A 12002-nucleotide genomic window follows, 5' to 3' on the forward strand; every position below is an offset into this window, starting at 1 on the left:
TTTCAAATGCATGTTCTATAAGACAGAAACAATTGTAAATATTAAAACATTGTACTATTATTACCTAAATATCGTTATTTACGATTATTTGTGTAACGTATATTTATAAAAACAATATCGAATGTTGCCTTTGGAAACTTAAAACATTCTTGCAGTAAGAAAATACGCCTCTTCTTTGACAGGCGTTCCGTTCCATTCAGACAACTTATTAAGAACGGTTTTTCAACATTAAAAAATAAACGTGTTATAATACTTATAATGATGAAGAGGTAAAATATGAAATATGCATATTTTTCGTATTCTTACATTAACAGTAGGTTTTTATGTTGATTACAAAAATTTTAAAAAATTGGAAAAGTAAAAAGCACTAGTTCGCGAAAACAAACTTTCCGCACGCTAAACAGCCACGAAAAGTAGCACTTTTTGAGCAACTGTATTAAAAAATAAATTTATAGGGCTGTATCTCCTAAACCATGCGTCGTAGCGCAAAAATAATAAAATTTTCGTTCCCCTTTAAGAAACCTCAAAATAATACACAAAAAACACAATGAAAATCAAAAAAGAAAAAAATCTGTATAGGGCTGTATCTTATACACCATGCGTCGTAGCGAAAAAATAATCAAATTTGAGTTCCCCTCTAGGTGACCCTAGAATGAATAAAAAAGAAACAAAAACAAAAAAAAACTAAAAATTCTTTTTCTTTTTATCTGTATCTCCTAAACCGTGTGTCGTAGCGCAAAAATAATAAAATTTTTGTTCCTCCGCGATACTCCATGCACTGAATAACCTATCACATTACGACATGAAACAATCATCATCATCATGTTTGTATTATTATTTCATTGCATGTTTGAGAAAAGCACTATACATACCTTGGCGTGAAAAGGGGTTGGCGGCCTCATAACTATCCGCCCTCACTACGTTCGGCCGTCTATTCTATTCGGCCGGCAACCCCTTACTCCACGGCCTCTGTAGTAATGTACTATTTAAGAGCGTTTCAATTCAGTTTTTTTCTCGATTTTGGCCACCGTAGCCTATGGAGACTAACAAGCAACGCTAAGCTGTTTTCGTAGGGTATGGATGTTGCTATATGAAGGGTGTCACATGCGCGTTTCTGACTTATGAAGCAGTTGTTTCTACTACAACATAAAATAAAATGTTTTTGTTGGCCAACCAATCACAAAAGCAGATGCGACGCAGCAGCGTGTTTAAGTAGGCAATTTGCATTGAATCGAGTCTCCTTTTATCGAAATGTATGGAAGTTCTATTTTCAAAATTTTTATAATTGACTAAAGCGTATCGATTAAATTCATATGCTTGAGTCGGAAGCTCGGAAGTGCCATAGACTATCCAACGTTGAAAAGAGTAAGGGTGTAGTGTTGCATATGAAGTTGTAATACACAGATTATACTCGACGAGTAGAAAAAAAGTGTTGTGTGTGTATTTACGAGTTCCGAGATGTCTTTTATGAGCCGAAGACACGGGACAAGTAAATAATAACACTCACACGTACATTGAACGACGTTTTTAGGGTTCCGTGTGTCTGTCACCAGGCTGTATCTCATGAACCGTGATAGCTAGACAGTTGAAATTTTCACAGATGATGTATTTCTGTTGTCGCTATAACAACAAATACTAAAAAGTACGGAACCCTCGGTGCGCGAGTCCGACTCGCACTTGGCCGGTTTTTTAATATATTTGCGAAAAAATCACAATATAACGTGTTATTGTGGTTTTATATAGGTATGTATATAAAAACAGATAAATATTTACTTTATATCGTGTATTAATACTTTTTGTGCGTAATAAATGTCTAATGGCAAAATAAAATTATATAAAGTTTTTGAACATTTAAACTTTGGTGTGGATGTATCGATTACGGCCAGAATTAAATTTAAATAATCGGCGAAGAGATTGTCGGGCCATGCTCAGTGTAGGGTTTCGTAGTTACTATTCTGTCCAAATAGGCCAAACGGGGGCTATTAGTTAACTATCATGTATTTCAATAAATAAAAATTTCATACTTCTTATTTTACTGTTCTGTCGCAATGCATGATTTATGTATCCATGCCAAATTGCAGCTTCCTAGCACTAACGATCACGGATAGTACATTTCGATGCTAGTGCGGAAAGTATGTCATTACTTCACGAGTACCGGTATATCTAAGACTCAGGACGAGTGAAGAATGACATTTCCGCACGTGTCTCGAACGACGTTTTTTAATACAGTTGCGAAAAAATAAGAAAAACAACAAGCAAGGAATAAAAACAATATCGAATGTTGCCTTTGGAAACTTAAAACATGCTTGCAGTAAGAAAAAACGCCTCTTTGACAGGCGTTTCGGCAGCTATTCCCACCTCTACCTTCCATAGCTATTCCGTTCTATTGAGACAACTTATTAAGAACGGTTTTTCAATATTAAAAAATAAACGTGTTATAATGATGAAGAGGTAAGTAATAAAATAAGAAATATGTATATTTTTCGCATTCTTACATTAACAGTAGGTTTTTATGTTGATTACAACGTTTAAAGGAAACTAATATTTAACACTCATCAATAAGTAGTCATGAATTGGAACAAGAATAAAAAAAAAAATGGATACGTAAAAAGCACTGGTTCGCGAAAACCAACTTTCCGCACGCTAAACAGCTACGTAAAGTAGCACTTTTTGAGCAACTGTATTAAAATAGTACATTTCGATACTAGTGCGGAAAGTATGTCATTACTAGTACTACATGGTAGCGCAAAAATAATAAAATTTTCGTTCCCCTTTAAGAAACCCCAAAATAATACACAAAAAACAATGAAAAAAAAAAGAGTAAAAAAAATCTTTATATGGCTGTATCTCATAAACCATGCGTCGTAGCGTAAAAATAATAAAATTTTCGTTTACCTCTAGGTGCCCTCAATTTATATTTGAAAAAAAAAAAAAAAAAACTTTATAGGGCTGTATCTCCTAAGCCATGCGTCGTAGCATAAAAATAATAAAATTTTCGTCCCCCTCTAGGTGACCCTTCATTTATATTTAAAAAAAAAAACAAAATAGTACATTTCGATGCTAGTGCGGAAAGTATGTCATTACTTCACGAGCACCGAGATATTGGGACGAGTGAAGAATGACATATCCGCACGTGTATCGAACGACGTTTTTTAATACAGTTGCGAAAAAATAAGAAAAGCAACAAGTAAGGAATGGAATTAGAAACTTTTATATTATTAATTCTGTGACATTGACATGATGAAGAGTTGTTTTTCTAGCTTTTATTCGAGTAGAATAGATTTTGTTATTATTATTGAACCCACTTCAAGGAAAGTTTTTTTTTTCAAAGCATGTTCTATAAGTCAGAAACAATTGTAAATATTAAAACATTGTACTATTATTACCTAAATATCGTTATTTACGATTATTTGTGTATCGTATATTTATAAAAACAATATCGAATGTTGCCTTTGGAAACTTAAAACATTCTTGCAGTAAGAAAATACGCCTCATATCCGCACGTGTATCGAACGACGTTTTTTAATACAGTTGCGAAAAAATAAGAAAAGCAACAAGTAAGGAATGGAATTAGAAACTTTTATATTATTAATTCTGTGACATTGACATGATGAAGAGTTGTTTTTCTAGCTTTTATTCGAGTAGAATAGATTTTGTTATTATTATTGAACCCACTTCAAGGAAAGTTTTTTTTTTCAAAGCATGTTCTATAAGTCAGAAACAATTGTAAATATTAAAACATTGTACTATTATTACCTAAATATCGTTATTTACGATTATTTGTGTATCGTATATTTATAAAAACAATATCGAATGTTGCCTTTGGAAACTTAAAACATTCTTGCAGTAAGAAAATACGCCTCTTCTTTGACAGGCGTTCCGTTCCATTCAGACAACTTATTAAGAACGGTTTTTCAATATTAAAAAATAAACGCGTTATAATACTTATAATGATGAAGAGGTCACTGGATCTCTACATGCCCTTAACAGACTTAAACACTTTTTACCCGTTAAAACAAAAATATTATTAGCACAGACATTAATCCTACCTATAATTGACTACGGTGATGTGTGTTATCCAGACTTAAATGAAGAGCTCTTGAACAAGTTAGATCGTTTACTAAATAACTGCATTCGTTTCATTTTCTGTCTTCGTAAATACGACCATGTCTCCTCTTTCCGCTCTAAACTCGGCTGGTTTTCTATACGTGTTCGTCGAAATATTCGCATGCTTTGCACCCTCTTTTCTGTTATTAATGATCCCCAATCTCCCGAATATCTCAAATCTTTCTTCAACTACTATGGTGTTTCTCGTGTCCGTCAACTTCGCTCTACTGGCAACCTTTCTTTGTCCATACCATCTCACCGAACAGGTTTCATGTCCTATTCTTTCTCTATTCAGGCAGCTCGCCTTTGGAACAGTCTCCCTGTTAAAATTAGACAGTGTCCGAATAGATTTGCATTTAAAAAATCCTTACGTGAGTACTTTGCTGGCAGAACGATGAATTCTTAGTGTTTCTGTTTTGAAAGTTTCATCTGATATCTTATGTATTTGTATGTATGTATATTGTATGTATTTATATGAATATTATATATACAGATATATGTATGTATGTCTATGCCTGTCCATTATTTAACTATACTTGTATATATATATGTAATCACTATGTTGCACCGCCTACAAATTATCTGCTTTGCCCGAAGGTTGACTGGTAGAGAATGCCTCATAGCATTAAGTCCGCCTTTTGTACGATTGTATTTTCTTTTGTGCAATAAAGATTAAATAAATAAATAAATAAGTAATAAAATATGAAATATGCATATTTTTCGTATTCTTACATTAAAAGTAGGTTTTTATGTTGATTACAACGTTTAAAGGAAACTAATATTAATACTCATCAATAAGTAGTCATGAATTGGAACAAGTTAAAATTTAAAAAAATTGGAAAAGTAAAAAGCACTAGTTCGCGAAAACCAACTTTCCGCACGCTAAACAGCTACGTAAAGTAGCACTTTTTGAGCAACTGTATTAAAATAGTACATTTCGATGCTAGTGCGGAAAGTATGTCATTACTAGTACTACTTAGTAGCGCAAAAATAATAAAATTTTCGTTCCCCTTTAAGAGACCCCAAAATAATACACAAAAAACAATGAAAAAAAAAAAGAGTAAAAAAAATCTTTATATGGCTGTATCTCATAAACCATGCGTCGTAGCGTAAAAATAATAAAATTTTCGTTTACCTCTAGGTGCCCTCAATTTATATTTGAAAAAAAAAATAAAAACTTTATAGGGCTGTATCTCCTAAACCATGCGTCGTAGCATAAAAATAATAAAATTTTCGTCCCCCTCTAGGTGACCCTTCATTTATATTTAAAAAAAAAAACAAAAAAAAAACAAAATAGTACATTTCGATGCTAGTGCGGAAAGTATGTCATTACTTCACGAGCACCGAGATATTGGGACGAGTGAAGAATGACATATCCGCACATGTATCGAACGTTTTTTAATACAGTTGCGAAAAAATAAGAAAAGCAACAAGTAAGGAATGGAATTAGAAACTTTTATATTATTAATTCTGTGACATTGACATGATGAAGAGTTGTTTTTCTAGCTTTTATTCGAGTAGAATAGATTTTGTTATTATTATTGAACCCACTTCAAGGAAAGTTTTTATTTTCAATGCATGTTTTATAAGACAGAAACAATTGTAAATATTAAAACATTGTACTATTATTACCTAAATATCGTTATTTACGATTATTTGTGTATCGTATATTTATAAAAACAATATCGAATGTTGCCTTTGGAAACTTAAAACATTCTTGCAGTAAGAAAATACGCCTCTTCTTTGACAGGCGTTCCGTTCCATTCAGACAACTTATTAAGAACGGTTTTTCAATATTAAAAAATAAACGTGTTATAATACTTATAATGATGAAGAGGTAAGTAATAAAATATGAAATATGCATATTTTTCGTATTCTTACATTAAAAGTAGGTTTTTATGTTGATTACAACGTTTAAAGGAAACTAATATTAATACTCATCAATAAGTAGTCATGAATTGGAACAAGTTAAAATTTAAAAAAATTGGAAAAGTAAAAAGCACTAGTTCGCGAAAACCAACTTTCCGCACGCTAAACAGCCACGAAAAGTAGCACTTTTTGAGCAACTGTATTAAAAATTATTATCCCGTTTTATATGCGCTAGCAACTGAAACGTTTGAAGTCGGTGCCAAACCAAATAGTTACAATACTGGTTATATACGGGGTTGACATTCGATTTGACGGGGTGTTGTGACGTTTTTAAAATTTGGCTTGGCACCGACTTCGAACGTTTCAGTTGCTAGCACATATAAAACGGAATAATATTTTAATTCATACTTTTTGAAGTCGGTTTCTGTGATGCATCATTCTGTAAGACTCGTTCCTGTCTGGTCAAACTGTCATGTCACTAAACATTTTTGCGCTTTGGGTACGTATCAAGTTTCAAGGTCTGGATCTGATGCCATCAAGATTTGAGGAGTTGGACCTCATGGAACCCATCATCAGAACTAGATCTTAATACAAATGTTCCTTTAAAACTTACTTGCTTAACAAACATAACGAAGAGGACATATCGCAAAAAGTGAAATATGCGTTGTTAAAGAGTCCCGTTCTGGTCATCATCAGCAGTTCCACTTCATCAAATGATACTGTTTTGGATGAAAATGCTTGGTTTGTTGATGAAAATACTAAAACCCGTGTGCCCTTATGGTAAAGACGGTATTGGTTCTGATCAAGTAATCATATTTATTGCTTCCCAATCCAATAACGCTTCACTCTTTATATGCAGTTCGAGTTTTTACTATGACGCGTTATTTGCTGTCGGCCGGCCGGTTTGAGGCAGCTGGATCAATAAACTACAGTACTTGCATCCTAATTACGCCCCGAACCTAGAAGTGAAGCCTCATACCACATCTCATTGGAAACCCCACTAATAAAGAACGTAATATGTATAATAATATCTTACGTGGTGAGCGAAGATGTTCTATGAATGAGTTTCGGTGAGCCCCGGCCAGACGGAGCTTGAGATTCTTGAGGTACATCTAGAATATCAAGTACAATATTTGTGACAATGATCTACGCTCCTAAATCCCGGTGTCCTTTTAAAAGGACAAAATCAAATCGAATTTCGAACTAATGGAATAAAAGAAGGTTCAACATTCCTCGCCACTAAAGGTGCTATTTTACCTGAACAATATCTTTGTCCAATGTGTATTTGCGTCTTACATTTTGCTTAGTGAGAGAGTGAGGCGAAATGCACATTGGATATCTTGGTATTGGTCAGGTGGAATACCAACCTAAGGGACCAATGATGGATGGGAACTGCAGCCAATCAGGAAGCGCGACGCTAGCGCCAGAGTTGTACACACACGACACATCGCCTGGAAGCGGTCAAGGTGCGCGGCCAACGTCAACCGATGGTACTCATATCTTGTGAATACTTGAATAGGGTATTTGACTGTATTTAAAATAAATTATTTTACACCATGCATGAAATAAAGCACCAGAAGATTAATAGAGAAACGGAGACAGCAGTTATTTTTAGACACAATTTCTATTTTAAAACCCGTATAAAACTATAAAGAGTAGGTAATTTGATTGTGACATCACATGCTAGTGTTTCATATAAATTCCATAGTAGGAAAGCCGTTTTGACAGTTCGAAAAAAGGCTAGTAGTAAAATACCCTATTATAGCTTCATTTAAATAGCGCAATCAAGCGCTAACATAAATTCCAAATTCAAAAGTGCATAAATTACTCTGGGACTATCTATCATATTTTATACTCACCCACTTCCTTGACCATCTCCTCGACTGCAATAGATTTCTGTGACGCACTATCTGGCGCGCCATCTTCTAGATTCGCTAGCTCCGGTGTCGAATGCTCTGGAATAAAACATCCACAGAAACTTAAGCCAATAGGTAGCCATTTTGTTCTGAATTCCATGAGTCATCTAATAGTTTCAAACCCTTGAAGTGGCAGGAACCGCCTCGTGGACAATTTACGCCATTTAAATTTGGAATTTGTTTAATTAAAATAAAATCGAAATCCTTTCAACTCTAAAAGAAGTATGCCACTTGAAAGGCTAGATAATAAATGTTGCTATGATGTCATTCATAGCGCATAAACATGTTAGTGTTTTGAATAGCTGTGAAGCAATAATATTTTCACCAAGAAACTTGTACCTGGTGCAGCAGGCGCTGGCACTGGTCCGTCGGTGGCGGCAGCGGCGGGCGCAGGCCGCGCGGGGGCGGGGGCGGGAGCAGGAGCGGCCGCGGCGGGCTGGCTCTCCGGCTCCACTATGTCTTCCTCTCTGATCGACTCTTGCAGTATCTAGATATTATTATATTAAATAATAGCCATACAAGGATCACTGGAGATTGTCGAGATTTGGTACTATTGTTGTTAAAACTGGGCATTTTTGTAACACAACTATTTTTTTATACCATGTCGGTGACCAACAGGCTTAAGGGTCGCCGGATGCTAAGCGATTACCATAGCTACGGACGCGTAGATTTTAATTGGCAATATGTATTGCAAAGAATATAGAGCCCAAAGCTATAGTAATGAGTTAGGTCTCACCTTTAGTTGCATGGACAGTAGCACCCTCGACTCCGGGCCAGACTTGTGCAGCATGACCGGCTGCGTCAGCAAGCTCAGCCCCTTCTGCCTCAGCAACAGCCCGATGGCGTACGACACCTGCCCCAGCGCGCTGCCCGTCTTCTGGTCCAATACCTGCCGACAACACAACTTGTACCCACACATGATTATCAAATCTTATCATTGCAGCCTTTTATCGCCCATTGCTGAGCATAGGCCTCTCTTCTAGTACGCCACTTATCCCGGTCCGGGCCTGAGCCCATCTCAAGACATGATCACACATTAAGTGGCAAGTACATTCTTATCGATAATTTTATAAGTATTTCAGTTGGAACTTGGAACTATTGTGCCCTAACTAGCGAGCGAATACGCAGCGGTTTATGCCGATATTTGTCGTAATTATCTTGAACATCAAAAAAGATGGTGCTTAGTGTTAACTATTATGCAAGTGAAAAAGTGCATTTGATCAATCCTGTTGTGCATTGTTCTTCCATTGCGGTAATTTATTTGGGTTTCCAAAAAAAGAATAAGGATTCTGTTGCGCCATCTTTGGCCGAAACCTAAAAAATATGCTAAACTTAATAACCTATTTAAACAAAAATCCCATGAAAGATGCCTACAAAAACTCAAATATAATTACACCTAATAATCGTAATAAGTTGCTAAAACGCGCGGTTTTAAGACTCGAAGATTCGGCGAAACGTCGCTATAATAATAATCATAAAATCTTTGTTCTATAGAATTACAAAATCCACAATTTACCAGAGGTATAGATATAACAGGTAAGGCAATCTAAGTGATCACCTTTATCTCGAGCGTGTTGATCTCGGGGTTCTGCACCAGGAAGGAGTAGCCGATCTCGTAGACGGGGTCGCCGGTGCGCATCTGCACAGCCGTGTTCTCTGTCTTCTTGCCCACCGTCACCGTCAGGTAGGGGTCGGGCCGCGAGCCCACGCGCGCGTCCTGCAACCAACCTCGCTTCATCTTAGTGCCCTCATCCCGTCCCGTGCCCTGCACACTGTTACTGTACTGTACTGTGGAAGCTTATAGTTAGGCCTGGCCTATTTTCTTTGAGTAACGGAGTACCCCAGTAGGTCGGTCTGTGGTATTTCACTTCGATAACAAGAGTCTCCCAGTATTATAGTTTGCATCCAATATAGAAATAATTGTCGCCTTGCGCAGTCTCGCGTTAATGAGGAAAAACTTAACAAATCTAGCAAATCCGAACATTTTATCTATGCGTCAGAAAAGAACGGCAAAGCTAATGACTTTTGCTCGTTTTCTAACTACGTAAGTATTTTGTTTAACAATGGATCTTCTGTACAGTCGCAATTAAATATATTAGATACGTCAATATGTGCTTACCTCATATGAAAAAGTATGATTAAAATGATATTACGGAGGATAATTTAAATAAATATTAGGACAGATATTGTGCGAGATTTACCGGTAGCTTATTACAGGAGTCGATGTAGACAGAAAGGACGGCTGAACTCAGCTCCCCGGACTTGATCAGCTGCGTCTCGGTTATAGCCTGCAGTACAGTCAAATTAGCAATACGATATTTTTCTATATGTATGTGTGTAAAACAATAAAATGCATTTATACAATTGAAGAAGGTGAAGAAATTGGGTGAAGAGTTGCAGGAGATGGTAACTAGAATGCATGGATCTTTTGAAAGGAAAGGAATGAAAATAAATGTAAGTAAGACGAGTTATGGTATTTGAAAAGGAGGAATATATGACAAACTGTGAAATTTTGATTGGTCAAAAAAGAGTAGAACAAGTGAAAGAGTTTGTGTATCTAGGAACATTATTCACTAGGGACGGTAAGCATGATAAAGATATTGAAAGGAGAGTGAGTGCTGGAAATCGCGTGAATGGGGCACTTAACGCTTTTATGAGCAGCCAGAAGGTCTCGCAAAAGGCACGGTTGGCTGTGCATAGAGGGGTGCTGGTGCCTACACTTATGTATGGTAGCGAAAGTTGGGTATGGCAGAAGAGGCATCAGAGCCAAGTGAATGCAGTGGAAATGAGAGCGTTGAGAAGTGTGTGTGGTGTGAGATTACAAGATAGAATTAGGAACAGTGTGATAAGGGAAAAGTGTGGACTGAGCGAAGATGTAGTGACAAAAATTGAGAAAGGTATGTCGAGATGGTTTGGACACGTGGAAAGAATGAGTGGAAGAAGGCTAAGAAGGAGAGTGTATAAGGGAGAGGTAGAAACGGGAGTTGGAAGGGGCAGACCTCGGCGGACTTTCTCTGATCAGATCGGGGAAATCCTGAAAAAAGGCCAGGTCAGGAGCACCCTAAACCGGCGAGCGTGTATGAGGAATGTTATGAAAGTGAAGGAAGCGAAAGAGGTATGTCAGGATCGTAGCAAGTAGAAATCCGTGGTCTCTGCCTACCCCTCCGGGAAATAGGGGTGATTATATGTATGTATGTATGTACAATTATCATCTTACGTAAGCGGTGCAATTTCGATCATAATACTTAAATACACAAAAAAGAAAAATAATTTTGTCCACTATAGTTACCACCAAGTTGTTACCAGTGGTAGCAACAGATTTTTCCGTGAACTTTTTGATTGTTGATATTTAGTACGATGTGATGTAAAATCCATACCCGTGAGAGTTCAGTCACATCCGAGGAGAGACGATGCCACGACAGTCGTAACTCCACTTTCCCATGTTTTGCTTCTTGAAGAGTTTGCCACTGTAAACGGAACGAGTACCTAGTAAGATGAACGACACGTGGAATAGGTATATTGAAGTAATTAAGTAACTCAATAAGTAAATCATGTTATGTTCATTTAAAAACACCGCCTACCGTATCCAAACGACCGGAGCGTACCACTTGCGATATATCCAAGGAGCACCTGCAAATACAAAATATAATTACCTTCTAGATTACGAGCTCTCTAACAGTTCCTAGGCATGCGTAGCGAGATGGTAAGGTAAAGAAAGCTTTACCACCACGTTAAGTTTCGTGGTGGTAACAGACACACAGACAGAGGGACCTAAGACGTATTTTCGCAAAAAGGTCGATTACTGTGCTCAATTACCATTGAAACAGAAAAATCATTGTTTTTATTGAGCTATTTCAGCCACCGGTGTTAAAAGCAATAATTTAAGTATGTTTAGTAGCATAAGGTTCAGAAAGACAAGTTATCATATTGTATCATTGACGATATTAAGATTTTACTCGTAGCTCTCGATGAACTGGAAACTACGAATTAGTCAATGATATTTATTTATTTGTTTTCAGGCATAAGCTTTACTACATGAGATGTTAGTATCCATACAGGTGATAATAAGCACTCGTCCGTGTATTAAATGCATGATACGGGACTAGTACA

At 36.5% G+C, this 12002-nt stretch overlaps 1 protein-coding gene across 3 annotated transcripts in view; it reads right to left on the reverse strand.

Moving 5' to 3' along the window:
• The window catches only part of LOC134754833 (extended synaptotagmin-2-A), a 53824-nt gene that overhangs the window by 11803 nt on the left and 30019 nt on the right, over window positions 1-12002 (reverse strand). For all 3 annotated transcript variants that reach the window (XM_063691265.1, XM_063691262.1, XM_063691264.1), the window contains exons 13-20: window positions 11474-11522; window positions 11270-11359; window positions 10094-10180; window positions 9451-9609; window positions 8629-8781; window positions 8232-8379; window positions 7836-7931; window positions 7013-7088 (exon numbers count right to left, since the gene is read on the reverse strand). In XM_063691265.1, the coding sequence (XP_063547335.1) occupies window positions 7013-7088; window positions 7836-7931; window positions 8232-8379; window positions 8629-8781; window positions 9451-9609; window positions 10094-10180; window positions 11270-11359; window positions 11474-11522 (858 nt within the window). The remainder of the gene's footprint in view (window positions 1-7012; window positions 7089-7835; window positions 7932-8231; window positions 8380-8628; window positions 8782-9450; window positions 9610-10093; window positions 10181-11269; window positions 11360-11473; window positions 11523-12002) is intronic.

This window comes from Cydia strobilella, chromosome Z, assembly GCF_947568885.1.
Source record: "Cydia strobilella chromosome Z, ilCydStro3.1, whole genome shotgun sequence".
Lineage (NCBI taxonomy): Eukaryota > Metazoa > Arthropoda > Insecta > Lepidoptera > Tortricidae > Cydia > Cydia strobilella.